Raw genomic sequence first — 18,999 nt, 5'->3', positions numbered from 1 at the left:
CAAGTGAGAGAAAAGGCCGAGGTATATGAGCTATTTCGCAGGGACACTTGCAACCCTCCCACGAGAGTCCCACGGATGCTTCTGATCGTACCTGAAGCGGTTTGGCCACGAAACTAAGGACTGGTGCCCATCTTGCGGTGGAGTATCGTGGAGGACGCCCATCACGTCTTCTTCGAGTGCCACCGCTTCGAGTATGAGAGCCATCACCATCCGCGTTGGAGAGATCGTGCCACTCATAGTATCAGACCCCAAGGCGTGGGATGCCACCATTAAGTTCGCCGCCATTATAATGCGGGAGCTACGGAGAACAGAGAGGTAAAGGAAAGTGTCGGAGGAGTAAGGAGGCCGTACCCCACAGCTACGCCCCATTACCCGACCTACAAAACCACAGACTCAGACCCTCACAACTTTCTGTAAATTTTAATATAAAAATAAAGGTAATCGAATACAAAAGAATTACTTCATATGTACAAACATACACATAACGAAAAAAAAAACGAGGGGGAACGTTGTGAGTTGCTTCGGAGACCGCAACTCTACAGTTATACCCGATACTAAGTCAGTATGGCTCTCCTCCAGCAGGCGGCGTCTAATATTAAACGACACGACAAAGAGTGCGTGCGAGAGAGACAGAAAATCAGTCTGAGCGTGACGTCGTGATCCGATCTAATCTAGATTCCGTAACCGGATAGATATGGTCATTCTCTATGATTCTGCGTTTTTAGCTTTCTCAAATCTGCAATATTGTGGATGCAACAGATTTTCGTCCTTTGTGGGGGCGGAAGGGGGTGGGGCGAAATTTTGATATATACGTTTTATAGTGAGATCTAACAGGAGTGCGGATACTAAATTTGGTTACTCTAGCTTTAATAGTCTCTGAGATTTGTGAATATCCCCAGATTTGCATCCTTTGCGGGGGCGGAAGGGGGTGTGGCGAAATTTTGAAACAAACTCGTCTCGGTCCGATATATTAGGAGTGTGGATACCAAATTTGGTTGCACTAGCTTTTATAGTCTCTGAGATCTAGGCGCTAATGTTTTACTCTAAGCAAAGCCGCCTATGCTACGTGTGTGTTAGAGAGAGACAGGGCGAGAAAAAATGAAATTGTTTTCTTGATGCTGGCTATAATAATAATACGATCCAATTCAGATTCTGCAGTCTAAAAGATATGGCCATTCTCTACGATTCTGCGTTTTTGGTTTTCTCGTATCTTTAAAATTGTGGATGCCACAGATTTTCGCCCTTTGTGGGGGCGGAAGTGGGCGTGGCAAAGTTTTGAAATATTTTTGTAGCAGTGACATATCACAGAAGTCTGGATCCAAAACATCGTTGCTCTAGCTCTTATAGTCTTTGAGCATTAGGCGCTGAAGGGGACGGACAGACGGACGGACGGACAGACAGACAGGGCTCAATCGACTCGGCTATTGATGCTGATCAAGAATATATATACTTTATGGGGTCGGAAACGAATCCTTCTGGACGTTACACACATCCACTTTTGCCACAAATCTAATATACCCCAATACTCATTTTGAGTATCGGGTATAACGAGGGGGAACGTTGTGAGTTGCTGCGGACGCCGCAACTCTACAGCGGCAGACGCCGCTAATATTAAACGACACGACAAAGAGTGCGTGCGAGAGAGACAGAAAATCAGTCTGAGCGTGACGTCAGGCGCTGCGTAGCCAGTGCAAATTGATTTGTTTCCTTCGGCTATAAAAAGGATCTGATCTGATCCAGATTCAGCAATCTGATAGATATGATCATTATCTATGATTCCGCGTTTTTAGTTTTCTCGTATCTGCAATATTGTGGATGCAACAGATTTTCGTCCTTTGGGGGGGCGGAAGTGGGCGGGGCGAAGTTTAGAAATATTTTTGTAGCAGTGACATATCACAGAAGTATGGATCCAAAACATCGTTGCTCTAACTCTTATAGTCTTTGAGGATTAGGCGCTGAAGGGGACGGACAGATGGACAGACGGACGGAAGGACTAACGGACAGACAGACAGGGCTCAATCGACTCGGCTATTGATGCTGATCAAGAATATATATACTTTATGGGGTCGGAAACGATTCCTTCTGGACGTTACACACATCCATTTTCACCACAAATCTAATATACCCCAATACTCATTTTGAGTATCGGGTATAACAACATTGTCCCATCAAGAACGGACTATCAAGTTCCAATGAAGTACACGGATACTCCATTCAGCACCATCATCCCTCACAGAGACGAATGGCTCGAGGGACTCCTAGGCCCAGATGGAGCCATAAGCATCTTTACGGAGGAGGAATATACTCTGAACAGCTAAACATAAGGCAATGATTCAGGCTTCCGGATCACTGTAGCGTCTTCCAAGCGGAAGTCAATCAGGGAGGCTCTGTAATGCCTTCATACGGTTGCCGCCACGGCAACCCATCTCAACATCTACGGCGATAGCCAAGCTGCGATCAGATCACTTAACGCAATCTCCTCGAACTCGGCTACTGTGGCGAACTGCCGCAAATCTCTTCACGAGATGGCTCAGCAATTTGTTATCAGCCACCGGGACATCGAGGGCAACTGCATAGCGGACGAGCTGGCCAGATCTGGTACTACGACCTCTCTTCTCAAAGATAAGGAGGATATTTGGATGCCTATGGCCACCTGTAAGCTCATCAAAAATCAGCAATACAAGCGACTGACAGACGAAAAGTGGCAAATAGGGTCACGTTGTCGCATAACTCGGCAAACATGGCCGACCGTAGACAAGAAGCGAACCTTAGGGCTCTGCAAACTAGGCAGGGAACGATGTTGCGCAGTCATACGTTCCCTCACAGGGCACTAGTAGGCACCCACGCTAACAGGTTGGGTGCCCCACATAATAATTTCTGCCGCAGCTGCAGAGACGAGGACGAGGAGGAGACAGTGGAACACCTGTTCTGCTCCTGTCCAGCTCTCAGCAGAAGAAGGCTACAACACTTAGGCTCTGCCTTTCTAAACGACATATCGGAGATGTCTACGTTGTGTCCCAGGAAGATCGAAAACTTTATAAGAGCATCTGGCTGGGGCAACTGCTGACATGAAGTCTCACTTGCAGGAAGGGAATGATCCCAAGCGGCATAACAATGGGTCGAAGCCGGCTTAAGTGTGCCGGGCCCCGAGCGAGCCTGGCAACTATGACTAGTTTAGATTTAAGCCAGGGAGGCATTTGTTGTTTATTTCAAATTTGGATTTTTGATTTGCCACTGAAGGCCTTTTGATTTTATTAAGTTTCTTAATATAAATCCAAATAATAATTATCATATTGAAACATCAATAAGAGCATAGTTGAACATATATTTAATCGCCGGGTCTGAGTGTGTCGGATGAAATTTATGGTTAGGGAAATGGCCCTTGTCTGGACGCACGCGAAAAGCCGATGTAAACGTTCTTCCGTCTGAGGAAGAATGCCACGCGATAGAAGCGAAGCTCAAATATTACAAAAAATTATTAAGTGGATGGGGATGAATGATCGTTGCTACTGTAGGTATTGTTTTTGTTGTTGGTTTGGACACGCTTGAATGCGAGGCGAACTCGGAGTACGCGGCTGTTCCCGTCTGCACTGCGCTCGCGTACAGTCTGACGCTCGCGTACAGTCTGACGCTCGGCCGAGGGGCTCCACTCAAGGGCATGATGTACAACTGCACGAACAGTCAGCAGAAGGGGCTGACTGGGAGGACTATCGCAATCAGGCTGTGAGACACCCACACCCACATCACCAGCCGTGGGCGAAAGCGAGAAACGAGGCGTCAGCAGAAGGGGCTCACTGGAAGAACTATCGCAATCAGGCTGTGAGACATCCACACCCACATCACTAGCGATGGGCGAAAGCGAAAAACGAGGCGACAGAAGAAGGGGCTCACTGGAAGGACTATCGCAACCAGGCTGAGAGACATCCACACCCACATCACCAGCCATGGGCGCAAGCGAGAAACGAGGCGTCAGCACAGACGGCAGCATGTCGGTAGTCGATTGGTGGACCTCCACGGGGTGCGATGAATTAACCTCCAGCTCGCCTTCCTGCAAGAAAACACGTGTAAAGCAACTTCACATATGGATCAAAGTACACTCAAAATACATTGCGGGCAGTTTCGAAATTCTGGGTTTCCTGGTTTGCCTCGATTCGCTGCATGGTGGACATTTCTACGGTCTGCAAAAGCTGCTTAAGCTCTGAAGTTTGCATTCCTTCCACATAGACACCAGCGTCTGCGGGTAAAAGATATGTAGATATCTTAGAAGAGTGTAAATCAGATTATGTGCACTGTACCTTTGAGTATTTTAACCATTTCGCGGTAGGATTGGCTGCGCAATTTCATTTTCTTTTTATTTGGAAAAATCACAAAACACACTAGAGACACCGATAAATACAAAAACCAGCTCGTTTGACATAACGGCAGCTCGTGTGCTGCCTATCGTAGCTGCTTTTTAGTTTTACCATAACTTAGTGTGACCATAGGCAGTGGGGGTCAGCTGGAACATTCTGTTTTAGTTAGAGCGCGATAGGGTGAAACGGCCAATCTAGCTTAGGTTAGGTTAGCTAGTGGCGGCTGTCAGACTCTCTAGTAGCCGGGTTTCGGCCCCTTGTGGGATTTTCTTAGGATCTTCGCTCTTCCCTTTATCGGGGGAGTCCGTTTCTGTGGGTCAATATTGCTGTTGTTTCATGAGTGATGAGTGACCTATGTGCTGTGGTGGCAGTGGTCGGAGTCTCTTAGACAAATTTCTGCCATTTCTGCCTGCTTAGAATGCCATTTAGCGCATAATTTGTGGTGGTGCGGAGAGCTCCACTGATGCAGAGCGCGAGCAGATGTTTGGTGGCCACCACGCTGGGAATCCGTAGAGTAGTATTGGTCTATCTATCGATAGATATACCCATTGGATTATGCTTGGGCCCATGCCTTATTTTAAGCCAAAGGCTATTTCGCATGTAATTATGTATGTAGTGGCACCGTCGCTGAAGAAATGGTTTGCGGAATTCTTTTCCCAATATTTTGACTTTCAAAACTCGGGAAAAGTCGATTATTCAAAGAAAACATGCAGCCGATCATTCAAATGTTGCATTTTGCCGTTAAATTCCTGTGTTTTTTACACTCAACAGAATGGGCTTATAGGTTACAAAAATATATTATTCTTTTTAGTTTTAGTTTTAGCGCTGTATAAATTTGAAGAAACGTATTAAAACTGCGGAGACCGCAACTCTACATTTATACCCGATACTTAGTCAGTATGGCAAGAAGTTCCTAAAGTCGCTTGACCATTTGTACACTGCGATCATCGGTAAGTAGTAATACAAAATCCGATTTTAAATATAGATATTTAAAATATACCTACAGTTTTATTTCGGTATGTGCAATACCACAAGCATTGCCTAAGGCTGGGATAGTCTTCATCCCTAAAGGAGGTAAAGCCTCACACTCAAACCCGAAAGACTTTAGACCAATCAGTTGATCGTCTTTCCTCCTCAAAACCTTTCAGAGACTTATAGGTTTGCAACTACGGACAACCATAAGTCCTCAGCAGTACTCAAGTGCGCAGCATGTAGAAAAATCTCTGCATCTCAAAGAATACTCACTAATAGCTTTTCCCGATATCGAGGGAGCCTTCAACAACGTCATACCGGGCGCTATTACAGAAGCCCTCACTGACTTCACTGGGGGTGGACCGTCACTTGGTGATGCTCATTGATCAATTGCTCATACGCACCCAGTCAAGGTATGTCAACAGAGGAACCCCGCATGGTGGAGTCCTGTTTCCTCTTCTGTGGTCGCATACGCGGACGACGTTGCAATTATCTTTGCGATTGTCCGGATAGACAGAATCGCGCGGATTGCGACACGGAACTCGTGTTATTCTCAAATAAATACAAGGTCCCGCCCCCAACCCCCCAATACTAAACGGATACAGGCTCTCCTTCAGTGACAGTACCAGTTACTTAGGGTTGGTAATTGACAAAAAGCTTAACTGGAGCCTGAATGTCAAGAATAGAGTGAAGAAGGCAACGACAGCACCCTACACTTGCAAAAAAGCTATTGGCCTAAAGTGGGGCATGAACCCAAGCATAGTCCTGTGGCCTCCTACTCTACGGAGTCACTGTGTGGTCGCCTGCCCTAACAAAAAGGACAATGACCAATCAGCTGGGCAAAGTTCAACGGACTGCCGCCCTCTGCATCAGTGGAGCTCTTCGAACCACACCAAATGATGCGCTTAACGCCATGTTAAGCCTCCAGGGCCTTGACCTCGCAGAGAAAGAGCGGGCAGAAACGGCAGCAATACGTCTTAGAGACTCTGAACAATGGCTACCTCAGCACACAGGTCACTCATCCATACTAAAAAAAACAAAATTGTCCCAGCAAGAACGGACTATCAAGTTCCAATGAAGTACACGGATACTCCATTCAGCACTATCATCCCTCACAGAGACGAATGGCTCGATGGACTCCTAGGTCCAGATGGAGCCATAAGCATCTTTACGGAGGAGGAATATACTCTGAACAGCTAAACATAAGGCAATGATTCAGGCTTCCGGATCACTGTAGCGTCTTCCAAGCGGAAGTTACAGCAATCGGGGAGGCTCTGTAATGCCTTCATACGGTTGCCGCCAAGCTGCGATCAGATCACTTAACGCAATCTCCTCGAACTCGGCTACTGTGGCGAACTGCCGCAAATCTCTTCACGAGATGGCTCAGCAATTTGTTATCAGCCACCGGGACATCAAGGGCAACTGCATAGCGGACGAGCTGGCCAGATCTGGTACTACGACCTCCCTTCTCAAAGATAAGGAGGATATTTGGATGCCTATGGCCACCTGTAAGCTCATCAAAAATCAGCAATACAAGCGACTGACAGACGAAAAGTGGCAAATAGGGTCACGTTGTCGCATAACTCGGCAAACATGGCCGACCGTAGACAAGAAGCGAACCTTAGAGCTCTGCAAACTAGGCAGGGAAAGATGTAGCGCAGTCATACGTTCCCTCACAGGGCACTGGCTAGTAGGCACCCACGCTAACAGGTTGGGTGCCCCACATAATAATTTCTGCCGCAGCTGCAGAGACGAGGACGAGGAGGAGACAGTGGAACACCTGTTCTGCTCCTGTCCAGCTCTCAGCAGAAGAAGACTACAACACTTAGGCTCTGCCTTTCTAAACGACATATCGGAGATGTCTACGTTGTGTCCCAGGAAGATCGAAAACTTTATAAGAGCATCTGGCTGGGGCAACTGCTGACATGAAGTCTCACTTGCAGGAAGGGAATGATCCCAAGCGGCATAACAATGGGTCGAAGCCGGCCTAAGTGTGCCGGGCCCCGAGCGAGCCTGGCAACTATGACTAGTTTAGATTTAAGCCAATTTTATTTCAAATTTGGATTTTTGATTTGCCACTGAAGGCCTTTTGATTTTATTAAGTTTCTTAACATAAATCCAAATAATAATTATCATATTGAAACATCAATAAGAGCATAGTTGAACATATATTTAATTATATTTAATCGCCGGGTCTGAGTGTGTCGGATGAAATTTAGGGTTAGGGAAATGGCCCTTGTCTGGACGCACGCGAAAAGCCGATGTAAACGTTCTTCCGTCTGAGGAAGAATGCCACGCGATAGAAGCGAAGCTCAAATATTACAAAAAATTATTAAGTGGATGGGGATGAATGATCGTTGCTACTGTAGGTATTGTTTTTGTTGTTGGTTTGGACACGCTTGAATGCGAGGCGAATGCGGAGTACGCGGCTGTTCCCGTCTGCACTGCGCTCGCGTACAGTCTGACGCTCGGCCGAGGGGCTCCACTCAAGGGCATGATGTACAACTGCACGAACAGTCAGCAGAAGGGGCTCACTGGAAGGACTATCGCAACCAGGCTGAGAGACATCCACACCCACATCACCAGCCATGGGCGCAAGCGAGAAACGAGGCGTCAGCACAGACGGCAGCATGTCGGTAGTCGATTGGTGGACCTCCACGGGGTGCGATGAATTAACCTCCAGCTCGCCTTCCTGCAAGAAAACACGTGTAAAGCAACTTCACATATGGTTTTCCTGGTTTGCCTCGATTCGCTCCATGGTGGACATTTCTACGGTCTGCAAAAGCTGCTTAAGCTCTGAAGTTTGCATTCCTTCCACATAGACACCAGCGTCTGCGGGTAAAAGATAGATATCTTAGAAGAGTGTAAATCAGATTATGTGCACTGTACCTTTGAGTATTTTAACCATTTCGCGGTAGGATTGGCTGCGCAATTTCATTTTCTTTTTATTTGGAAAAATCACAAAACACACTAGAGACACCGATAAATACAAAAACCAGCTCGTTTGACATAACGGCAGCTCGTGTGCTGCCTATCGTAGCTGCTTTTTAGTTTTACCATAACTTAGTGTGACCATAGGCAGTGGGGGTCAGCTGGAACATTCTGTTTTAGTTAGAGCGCGATAGGGTGAAACGGCCAATCTAGCTTAGGTTAGGTTAGCTAGTGGCGGCTGTCAGACTCTCTAGTAGCCGGGTTTCGGCCCCTTGTGGGATTTTCTTAGGATCTTCGCTCTTCCCTTTATCGGGGGAGTCCGTTTCTGTGGGTCAATATTGCTGTTGTTTCATGAGTGATGAGTGACCTATGTGCTGTGGTGGCAGTGGTCGGAGTCTCTTAGACAAATTTCTGCCATTTCTGCCTGCTTAGAATGCCATTTAGCGCATAATTTGTGGTGGTGCGGAGAGCTCCACTGATGCAGAGCGCGAGCAGATGTTTGGTGGCCACCACGCTGGGAATCCGTAGAGTAGTATTGGTCTATCTATCGATAGATATACCCATTGGATTATGCTTGGGCCCATGCCTTATTTTAAGCCAAAGGCTATTTCGAATGTAATTATGTATGTAGTGGCACCGTCGCTGAAGAAATGGTTTGCGGAATTCTTTTCCCAATATTTTGACTTTCAAAACTCGGGAAAAGTCGATTATTCAAAGAAAACATGCAGCCGATCATTCAAATGTTGCATTTTGCCGTTAAATTCCTGTGTTTTTTACACTCAACAGAATGGGCTTATAGGTTACAAAAATATATTATTCTTTTTAGTTTTAGTTTTAGCGCTGTATAAATTTGAAGAAACGTATTAAAACTGCGGAGACCGCAACTCTACATTTATACCCGATACTTAGTCAGTATGGCAAGAAGTTCCTAAAGTCGCTTGACCATTTGTACACTGCGATCATCGGTAAGTAGTAATACAAAATCCGATTTTAAATATAGATATTTAAAATATACCTACAGTTTTATTTCGGTATGTGCAATACCACAAGCATTGCCTAAGGCTGGGATAGTCTTCATCCCTAAAGCAGGTAAAGCCTCACACTCAAACCCGAAAGACTTTAGACCAATCAGTTGATCGTCTTTCCTCCTCAAAACCTTTCAGAGACTTATAGGTTTGCAACTACGGACAACCATAAGTCCTCAGCAGTACTCAAGTGCGCAGCATGTAGAAAAATCTCTGCATCTCAAAGAATACTCACTAATAGCTTTTCCCGATATCGAGGGAGCCTTCAACAACGTCATACCGGGCGCTATTACAGAAGCCCTCACTGACTTCACTGGGGGTGGACCGTCACTTGGTGATGCTCATTGATCAATTGCTCATACGCACCCAGTCAAGGTATGTCAACAGAGGAACCCCGCATGGTGGAGTCCTGTTTCCTCTTCTGTGGTCGCATACGCGGACGACGTTGCAATTATCTTTGCGATTGTCCGGATAGACAGAATCGCGCGGATTGCGACACGGAACTCGTGTTATTCTCAAATAAATACAAGGTCCCGCCCCCAACCCCCCAATACTAAACGGATACAGGCTCTCCTTCAGTGACAGTACCAGTTACTTAGGGTTGGTAATTGACAAAAAGCTTAACTGGAGCCTGAATGTCAAGAATAGAGTGAAGAAGGCAACGACAGCACCCTACACTTGCAAAAAAGCTATTGGCCTAAAGTGGGGCATGAACCCAAGCATAGTCCTGTGGCCTCCTACTCTACGGAGTCACTGTGTGGTCGCCTGCCCTAACAAAAAGGACAATGACCAATCAGCTGGGCAAAGTTCAACGGACTGCCGCCCTCTGCATCAGTGGAGCTCTTCGAACCACACCAAATGATGCGCTTAACGCCATGTTAAGCCTCCAGGGCCTTGACCTCGCAGAGAAAGAGCGGGCAGAAACGGCAGCAATACGTCTTAGAGACTCTGAACAATGGCTACCTCAGCACACAGGTCACTCATCCATACTAAAAAAAACAAAATTGTCCCAGCAAGAACGGACTATCAAGTTCCAATGAAGTACACGGATACTCCATTCAGCACTATCATCCCTCACAGAGACGAATGGCTCGATGGACTCCTAGGTCCAGATGGAGCCATAAGCATCTTTACGGAGGAGGAATATACTCTGAACAGCTAAACATAAGGCAATGATTCAGGCTTCCGGATCACTGTAGCGTCTTCCAAGCGGAAGTTACAGCAATCGGGGAGGCTCTGTAATGCCTTCATACGGTTGCCGCCAAGCTGCGATCAGATCACTTAACGCAATCTCCTCGAACTCGGCTACTGTGGCGAACTGCCGCAAATCTCTTCACGAGATGGCTCAGCAATTTGTTATCAGCCACCGGGACATCGAGGGCAACTGCATAGCGGACGAGCTGGCCAGATCTGGTACTACGACCTCCCTTCTCAAAGATAAGGAGGATATTTGGATGCCTATGGCCACCTGTAAGCTCATCAAAAATCAGCAATACAAGCGACTGACAGACGAAAAGTGGCAAATAGGGTCACGTTGTCGCATAACTCGGCAAACATGGCCGACCGTAGACAAGAAGCGAACCTTAGAGCTCTGCAAACTAGGCAGGGAAAGATGTAGCGCAGTCATACGTTCCCTCACAGGGCACTGGCTAGTAGGCACCCACGCTAACAGGTTGGGTGCCCCACATAATAATTTCTGCCGCAGCTGCAGAGACGAGGACGAGGAGGAGACAGTGGAACACCTGTTCTGCTCCTGTCCAGCTCTCAGCAGAAGAAGGCTACAACACTTAGGCTCTGCCTTTCTAAACGACATATCGGAGATGTCTACGTTGTGTCCCAGGAAGATCGCAAACTTTATAAGAGCATCTGGCTGGGGCAACTGCTGACATGAAGTCTCACTTGCAGGAAGGGAATGATCCCAAGCGGCATAACAATGGGTCGAAGCCGGCCTAAGTGTGCCGGGCCCCGAGCGAGCCTGGCAACTATGACTAGTTTAGATTTAAGCCAATTTTATTTCAAATTTGGATTTTTGATTTGCCACTGAAGGTCTTTTGATTTTATTAAGTTTCTTAATATAAATCCAAATAATAATTATCATATTGAAACATCAATAAGAGCATAGTTGAACATATATTTAATCGCCGGGTCTGAGTGTGTCGGATGAAATTTAGGGTTAGGGAAATGGCCCTTGTCTGGACGCACGCGAAAAGCCGATGTAAACGTTCTTCCGTCTGAGGAAGAATGCCACGCGATAGAAGCGAAGCTCAAATATTACAAAAAATTATTAAGTGGATGGGGATGAATGATCGTTGCTACTGTAGGTATTGTTTTTGTTGTTGGTTTGGACACGCTTGAATGCGAGGCGAATGCGGAGTACGCGGCTGTTCCCGTCTGCACTGCGCTCGCGTACAGTCTGACGCTCGCGTACAGTCTGACGCTCGGCCGAGGGGCTCCACTCAAGGGCATGATGTACAACTGCACGAACAGTCAGCAGAAGGGGCTGACTGGGAGGACTATCGCAATCAGGCTGTGAGACACCCACACCCACATCACCAGCCGTGGGCGAAAGCGAGAAACGAGGCGTCAGCAGAAGGGGCTCACTGGAAGAACTATCGCAATCAGGCTGTGAGACATCCACACCCACATCACTAGCGATGGGCGAAAGCGAAAAACGAGGCGACAGAAGAAGGGGCTCACTGGAAGGACGATCGCAACCAGGCTGAGAGACATCCACACCCACATCACCAGCCATGGGCGCAAGCGAGAAACGAGGCGTCAGCACAGACGGCAGCATGTCGGTAGTCGATTGGTGGACCTCCACGGGGTGCGATGAATTAACCTCCAGCTCGCCTTTCTGCAAGAAAACACGTGTAAAGCAACTTCACATATGGATCAAAGTACACTCAAAATACATTGCGGGCAGTTTCGAAATTCTGGTTTTCCTGGTTTGCCTCGATTCGCTGCATGGTGGACATTTCTACGGTCTGCAAAAGCTGCTTAAGCTCTGAAGTTTGCATTCCTTCCACATAGACACCAGCGTCTGCGGGTAAAAGATATGTAGATATCTTAGAAGAGTGTAAATCAGATTATGTGCACTGTACCTTTGAGTATTTTAACCATTTCGCGGTAGGATTGGCTGCGCAATTTCATTTTCTTTTTATTTGGAAAAATCACAAAACACACTAGAGACACCGATAAATACAAAAACCAGCTCGTTTGACATAACGGCAGCTCGTGTGCTGCCTATCGTAGCTGCTTTTTAGTTTTACCATAACTTAGTGTGACCATAGGCAGTGGGGGTCAGCTGGAACATTCTGTTTTAGTTAGAGCGCGATAGGGTGAAACGGCCAATCTAGCTTAGGTTAGGTTAGCTAGTGGCGGCTGTCAGACTCTCTAGTAGCCGGGTTTCGGCCCCTTGTGGGATTTTCTTAGGATCTTCGCTCTTCCCTTTATCGGGGGAGTCCGTTTCTGTGCTGTGGTGGCAGTGGTCGGAGTCTCTTAGACAAATTTCTGCCATTTCTGCCTGCTTAGAATGCCATTTAGCGCATAATTTGTGGTGGTGCGGAGAGCTCCACTGATGCAGAGCGCGAGCAGATGTTTGGTGGCCACCACGCTGGGAATCCGTAGAGTAGTATTGGTCTATCTATCGATAGATATACCCATTGGATTATGCTTGGGCCCATGCCTTATTTTAAGCCAAAGGCTATTTCGCATGTAATTATGTATGTAGTGGCACCGTCGCTGAAGAAATTGTTTGCGGAATTCTTTTCCCAAAATTTTGACTTTCAAAACTCGGGAAAAGTCGATTATTCAAAGATAACTTGCAGCCGATCATTCAAATGTTGAATTTTGCCGTTAAATTCCTGTGTTTTTTACACTCAACAGAATGGGCTTATAGGTTAAAAAAATATATTATTCTTTTTAGTTTTAGTTTTAGCGCTGTATAAATTTGAAGAAACGTATTAAAAACGAGGGGGAATGTTGTGAGTTGCTGCGGAGACCGCAACTCTACATTTATACCCGATACTTAGTCAGTATGGCTCTCCTCCGGCAGACGGCGCGACTATTTATGTGGGCGGTAGTGGGTGGGGTGAAGTTTTGAAATACACTTGTAACAGTGACATATCACAGTAGTCTAGATACGAAATGTAGTTGCTCTAGCTCTTATAGCCTCTGAGCACTATGCGCTCATATGGACGGACAGACGGATGGACGGACAGCACACATGGCTCAATCGACTCAGCTATTGATGCTGATCAAGAATATATTTATGTATGTATGTATTTACTTTATGGGGCTTTTCACCACACATCTACACCCTATACTTATTTTTAGAACATATAGAGGGTATAAGGATTGGGAACGGTCATCGAGTCAAATACGTATTTTCTATGGTATATCTAATATTACCATCAAAATATTTCTGGCATGCATCAGCGTCTGCATCCGGGTTCAGTGGTGCAAAATATAAACAACATTTTTACTGACACGGTTGGGTTTGAGTGCGATGTGGATGGGGTGCTTAGCAAGAAGTTCCTAAAGTCGCTTGACCATTTGTACAAACCGCGATCATCGGTAAGTAGTAATACAAAATCCGATTTTAAATATAGATATTTAAAATATACCTACAGTTTGATTTCGGTATGTGCAATACCACAAGCATTGCCTAAGGCTGGGATAGTCTTCATCCCTAAAGCAGGTAAAGCCTCACACTCAAACCCGAAAGACTTTAGACCAATCAGTTCATCGTCTTTCCTCCTCAAAACCTTTCAGAGACTTATAGGGTTGCAACTACGGACAACCATAAGTCCTCAGCAGTACTCAAGTGCGCAGCATGTAGAAAAATCTCTGCATCTCAAAGAATACTCACTAATAGCTTTTCCCGATATCGAGGGAGCCTTCAACAACGTCATACCGGGCGCTATTACAGAAGCCCTCACTGACTTCACTGGGGGTGGACCGTCACATGGTGATGCTCATTGATCAATTGCTCATACGCACCCAGTCAAGGTATGTCAACAGAGGAACCCCGCATGGTGGAGTCCTGTTTCCTCTTCTGTGGTGGCATACGCGGACGACGTTGCAATTATCTTTGCGATTGTCCGGATAGACAGAATCGCGCGGATTGGGACACGGAACTCGTGTTATTCTCAAATAAATACAAGGTCCCGCCCCCAACCCCCCAATACTAAACGGATACAGGCTCTCCTTCAGTGACAGTACCAGTTACTTAGGGTTGGTAATTGACAAAAAGCTTAACTGGAGCCTGAATGTCAAGAATAGAGTGAAGAAGGCAACGACAGCACCCTACACTTGCAAAAAAGCTATTGGCCTAAAGTGGGGCATGAACCCAAGCATAGTCCTGTGGCCTCCTACTCTACGGAGTCACTGTGTGGTCGCCTGCCCTAACAAAAAGGACAATGACCAATCAGCTGGGCAAAGTTCAACGGACTGCCGCCCTCTGCATCAGTGGAGCTCTTCGAACCACACCAAATGATGCGCTTAACGCCATGTTAAGCCTCCAGAGCCTTGACCTCGCAGAGAAAGAGCGGGCAGAAATGGCAGCAATACGTCTTAGAGACTCTGAACAATGGCTACCTCAGCACACAGGTCACTCATCCATACTAAAAAAAACAAAATTGTCCCAGCAAGAACGGACTATCAAGTTCCAATGAAGTACACGGATACTCCATTCAGCACTATCATCCCTCACAGAGACGAATGGCTCGAGGGACTCCTAGGCCCAGATGGAGCCATAAGCATCTTTACGGAGGAGGAATATACTCTGAACAGCTAAACATAAGGCAATGATTCAGGCTTCCGGATCACTGTAGCGTCTTCCAAGCGGAAGTTACAGCAATCAGGGAGGCTCTGTAATGCCTTCATACGGTTGCCGCCACGGCAACCCATCTCAACATCTACGGCGATAGCCAAGCTGCGATCAGATCACTTAACGCAATCTCCTCGAACTCGGCTACTGTGGCGAACTGCCGCAAATCTCTTCACGAGATGGCTCAGCAATTTGTTATCAGCCACCGGGACATCGAGGGCAACTGCATAGCGGACGAGCTGGCCAGATCTGGTACTACGACCTCCCTTCTCAAAGATAAGGAGGATATTTGGATGCCTATGGCCACCTGTAAGCTCATCAAAAATCAGCAATACAAGCGACTGACAGACGAAAAGTGGCAAATAGGGTCACGTTGTCGCATAACTCGGCAAACATGGCCGACCGTAGACAAGAAGCGAACCTTAGGGCTCTGCAAACTAGGCAGGGAACGATGTTGCGCAGTCATACGTTCCCTCACAGGGCACTGGCTAGTAGGCACCCACGCTAACAGGTTGGGTGCCCCACATAATAATTTCTGCCGCAGCTGCAGAGACGAGGACGAGGAGGAGACAGTGGAACACCTGTTCTGCTCCTGTCCAGCTCTCAGCAGAAGAAGGCTACAACACTTAGGCTCTGCCTTTCTAAACGACATATCGGAGATGTCTACGTTGTGTCCCAGGAAGATCGCAAACTTTATAAGAGCATCTGGCTGGGGCAACTGCTGACATGAAGTCTCACTTGCAGGAAGGGAATGATCCCAAGCGGCATAACAATGGGTCGAAGCCGGCCTAAGTGTGCCGGGCCCCGAGCGAGCCTGGCAACTATGACTAGTTTAGATTTAAGCCAATTTTATTTCAAATTTGGATTTTTGATTTGCCACTGAAGGCCTTTTGATTTTATTAAGTCTCTTAATATAAATCCAAATAATAATTATCATATTGAAACATCAATAAGAGCATAGTTGAACATATATTTAATTATATTTAATCGCCGGGTCTGAGTGTGTCGGATGAAATTTAGGGTTAGGGAAATGGCCCTTGTCTGGACGCACGCGAAAAGCCGATGTAAACGTTCTTCCGTCTGAGGAAGAATGCCACGCGATAGAAGCGAAGCTCAAATATTACAAAAAATTATTAAGTGGATGGGGATGAATGATCGTTGCTACTGTAGGTATTGTTTTTGTTGTTGGTTTGGACACGCTTGAATGCGAGGCGAATGCGGAGTACGCGGCTGTTCCCGTCTGCACTGCGCTCGCGTACAGTCTGACGCTCGCGTACAGTCTGACGCTCGGCCGAGGGGCTCCACTCAAGGGCATGATGTACAACTGCACGAACAGTCAGCAGAAGGGGCTCACTGGGAGGACTATCGCAATCAGGCTGTGAGACATCCACACCCACATCACCAGCCGTGGGCGAAAGCGAGAAACGAGGCGTCAGCAGAAGGGGCTCACTGGAAGAACTATCGCAATCAGGCTGTGAGACATCCACACCCACATCACTAGCGATGGGCGAAAGCGAGAAACGAGGCGACAGAAGAAGGGGCTCACTGGAAGGACTATCGCAACCAGGCTGAGAGACATCCACACCCACATCACCAGCCATGGGCGCAACCGAGAAACGAGGCGTCAGCACAGACGGCAGCATGTCGGTAGTCGATTGGTGGACCTCCACGGGGTGCGATGAATTAACCTCCAGCTCGCCCTCCTGCAAGAAAACACGTGTAAAGCAACTTCACATATGGATCAAAGAACACTCAAAATACATTGCGGGCAGTTTCGAAATTCTGGTTTTCCTGGCTTGCCTCGATTCGCTCCATGGTGGACATTTCTACGGTCTGCAAAAGCTGCTTAAGCTCTGAAGTTTGCATTCCTTCCACATAGACACCAGCGTCTGCGGGTAAAAGATATGTAGATATCTTAGAAGAGTGTAAATCAGATTATGTGCACTGTACCTTTGAGTATTTTAACCATTTCGCGGTAGGATTGGCTGCGCAATTTCATTTTCTTTTTATTTGGAAAAATCACAAAACACACTAGAGACACCGATAAATACAAAAACCAGCTCGTTTGACATAACGGCAGCTCGTGTGCTGCCTATCGTAGCTGCTTTTTAGTTTTACCATAACTTAGTGTGACCATAGGCAGTGGGGGTCAGCTGGAACATTCTGTTTTAGTTAGAGCGCGATAGGGTGAAACGGCCAATCTAGCTTAGGTTAGGTTAGCTAGTGGCGGCTGTCAGACTCTCTAGTAGCCGGGTTTCGGCCCCTTGTGGAATCTTCTTAGGATCTTCGCTCTTCCCTTTATCGGGGGAGTCCGTTTCTGTGGGTCAATATTGCTGTTGTTTCAAGAGTGATGAGTGACCTATGTGCTGTGGTGGCAGTGGTCGGAGTCTCTTAGACAAATTTCTGCCATTTCTGCCTGCTTAGAATGCCATTTAGCGCATAATTTGTGGTGGTGCGGAGAGCTCCACTGATGCAGAGCGCGAGCAGATGTTTGGTGGCCACCACGCTGGGAATCCGTAGAGTAGTATTGATCAAGAATATATTTATGTATGTATGTATTTACTTTATGGGGCTTTTCACCACACATCTACACCCTATACTTATTTTTAGAACATATAGAGGGTATAAGGATTGGGAACGGTCATCGAGTCAAATACGTATTTTCTATGGTATATCTAATATTACCATCAAAATATTTCTGGCTTGCATCAGCGTCTGCATCCGGGTTCAGTGGTGCAAAATATAAACAACATTTTTACTGACACGGTTGGGTTTGAGTGCGATGTGGATGGGGTGCTTGGCAAGAAGTTCCTAAAGTCGCTTGACCATTTGTACACGGCGATCATCGGTAAGTAGTAATACAAAATCCGATTTTAAATATAGATATTTAAAATATACCTACAGTTTTATTTCGGTATGTGCAATACCACATGCATTGCCTAAGGCTGGGATAGTCTTCATCCCTAAAGCAGGTAAAGCCTCACACTCAAACCCGAAAGACTTTAGACCAATCAGTTGATCGTCTTTCCTCCTCAAAACCTTTCAGAGACTTATAGGGTTGCAACTACGGACAACCATAAGTCCTCAGCAGTACTCAAGTGCGCAGCATGTAGAAAAATCTCTGCATCTCAAAGAATACTCACTAATAGCTTTTCCCGATATCGAGGGAGCCTTCAACAACGTCATACCGGGCGCTATTACAGAAGCCCTCACTGACCTCACTGGGGGTGGACCGTCACTTGGTGATGCTCATTGATCAATTGCTCATACGCAGGACGGTGACATAATCGATGGGATCGTCCACCCAGTCAAGGTATGTCAACAGAGGAACCCCGCATGGTGGAGTCCTGTTTCCTCTTCTGTGGTGGCATACGCGGACGACGTTGCAATTATCTTTGCGATTGTCCGGATAGACAGAATCGCGCGGATTGGGACACGGAACTCGTGTTATTCTCAAATAAATACAAGGTCCCGCCCCCAACCCCCCAATACTAAACGGATACAGGCTCTCCTTCAGTGACAGTACCAGTTACTTAGGGTTGGTAATTGACAAAAAGCTTAACTGGAGCCTGAATGTCAAGGATAGAGTGAAGAAGGCAACGACAGCACCCTACACTTGCAAAAAAGCTATTGGCCTAAAGTGGGGCATGAACCCAAGCATAGTCCTGTGGCCTCCTACTCTACGGAGTCACTGTGTGGAGGCCTGCCCTAACAAAAAGGACAATGACCAATCAGCTGGGCAAAGTTCAATGGACTGCCGCCCTCTGCATCAGTGGAGCTCTTCGAACCACACCAAATGATGCGCTAAACGCCATGTTAAGCCTCCAGAGCCTTGACCTCGCAGAGAAAGAGCGGGCAGAAATGGCAGCAATACGTCTTAGAGACTCTG

The 18,999-nt window shown here is 46.8% G+C and overlaps 4 protein-coding genes across 4 annotated transcripts; all 4 read right to left on the bottom strand.

Moving 5' to 3' along the window:
- Positions 1-3,293: 3,293 nt before the first annotated feature.
- On the bottom strand, positions 3,294-4,344 carry LOC6600728. Its single transcript, XM_002025762.2, has 3 exons — positions 4,296-4,344; positions 4,107-4,234; positions 3,294-4,048 (listed from the first exon to the last, which is right to left on the bottom strand). Exons 1-3 carry the CDS (start codon positions 4,342-4,344, stop codon positions 3,479-3,481), a joined length of 747 nt encoding a protein of 248 aa, XP_002025798.2. The 3' UTR covers positions 3,294-3,478.
- Positions 4,345-7,656: 3,312 nt separating this feature from the next.
- Positions 7,657-8,262, bottom strand: LOC113566593. Its single transcript, XM_026992894.1, has 3 exons — positions 8,214-8,262; positions 8,098-8,156; positions 7,657-8,016 (listed from the first exon to the last, which is right to left on the bottom strand). The coding sequence occupies exons 1-3, from the start codon at positions 8,260-8,262 to the stop codon at positions 7,657-7,659; spliced, it is 468 nt and encodes a 155-aa protein (XP_026848695.1).
- A 3,117-nt stretch (positions 8,263-11,379) lies between these two features.
- On the bottom strand, positions 11,380-12,430 carry LOC6600729. The gene is made up of 3 exons (XM_002025763.2): positions 12,382-12,430; positions 12,193-12,320; positions 11,380-12,134 (listed from the first exon to the last, which is right to left on the bottom strand). The coding sequence occupies exons 1-3, from the start codon at positions 12,428-12,430 to the stop codon at positions 11,565-11,567; spliced, it is 747 nt and encodes a 248-aa protein (XP_002025799.2). The 3' UTR covers positions 11,380-11,564.
- Positions 12,431-16,104: 3,674 nt separating this feature from the next.
- LOC6600730 lies at positions 16,105-17,109 on the bottom strand. Its single transcript, XM_002025764.2, has 3 exons — positions 17,061-17,109; positions 16,872-16,999; positions 16,105-16,813 (listed from the first exon to the last, which is right to left on the bottom strand). Exons 1-3 carry the CDS (start codon positions 17,107-17,109, stop codon positions 16,244-16,246), a joined length of 747 nt encoding a protein of 248 aa, XP_002025800.2. The 3' UTR covers positions 16,105-16,243.
- Positions 17,110-18,999: the final 1,890 nt, after the last annotated feature.

Source organism: Drosophila persimilis, unplaced genomic scaffold, assembly GCF_003286085.1.
Source record: "Drosophila persimilis strain 14011-0111.01,24,50 unplaced genomic scaffold, DperRS2 tig00000793-arrow-arrow-pilon, whole genome shotgun sequence".
In the NCBI taxonomy this organism is placed as follows: Eukaryota; Metazoa; Arthropoda; class Insecta; order Diptera; family Drosophilidae; genus Drosophila; species Drosophila persimilis.
Note: the sequence above shows the minus strand (reverse complement) of the source record. Positions and strands in the feature narration are given on the sequence as shown.

Excerpts from the sequence above, each read along its gene's own strand:
- LOC6600728 (XM_002025762.2), bottom strand. The coding sequence starts at position 4,344 with ATGAAATTGCGCAGCCAATCCTACCGCGAAATGGTTAAAATACTCAAA. Across the intron at positions 4,235-4,295 it reads AATGGTTAAAATACTCAAAG|ACGCTGGTGTCTATGTGGAA; the intron begins GTACAGTGCACA and ends TTTTACCCGCAG. Across the intron at positions 4,049-4,106 it reads ATTTCGAAACTGCCCGCAAT|GAAGGCGAGCTGGAGGTTAA; the intron begins GTATTTTGAGTG and ends GTTTTCTTGCAG.
- LOC113566593 (XM_026992894.1), bottom strand. The coding sequence starts at position 8,262 with ATGAAATTGCGCAGCCAATCCTACCGCGAAATGGTTAAAATACTCAAA. Across the intron at positions 8,157-8,213 it reads AATGGTTAAAATACTCAAAG|ACGCTGGTGTCTATGTGGAA; the intron begins GTACAGTGCACA and ends TTTTACCCGCAG. Across the intron at positions 8,017-8,097 it reads TTAAGCAGCTTTTGCAGACC|GAAGGCGAGCTGGAGGTTAA; the intron begins GTAGAAATGTCC and ends GTTTTCTTGCAG.
- LOC6600729 (XM_002025763.2), bottom strand. The coding sequence starts at position 12,430 with ATGAAATTGCGCAGCCAATCCTACCGCGAAATGGTTAAAATACTCAAA. Across the intron at positions 12,321-12,381 it reads AATGGTTAAAATACTCAAAG|ACGCTGGTGTCTATGTGGAA; the intron begins GTACAGTGCACA and ends TTTTACCCGCAG. Across the intron at positions 12,135-12,192 it reads ATTTCGAAACTGCCCGCAAT|AAAGGCGAGCTGGAGGTTAA; the intron begins GTATTTTGAGTG and ends GTTTTCTTGCAG.
- LOC6600730 (XM_002025764.2), bottom strand. The coding sequence starts at position 17,109 with ATGAAATTGCGCAGCCAATCCTACCGCGAAATGGTTAAAATACTCAAA. Across the intron at positions 17,000-17,060 it reads AATGGTTAAAATACTCAAAG|ACGCTGGTGTCTATGTGGAA; the intron begins GTACAGTGCACA and ends TTTTACCCGCAG. Across the intron at positions 16,814-16,871 it reads ATTTCGAAACTGCCCGCAAT|GAGGGCGAGCTGGAGGTTAA; the intron begins GTATTTTGAGTG and ends GTTTTCTTGCAG.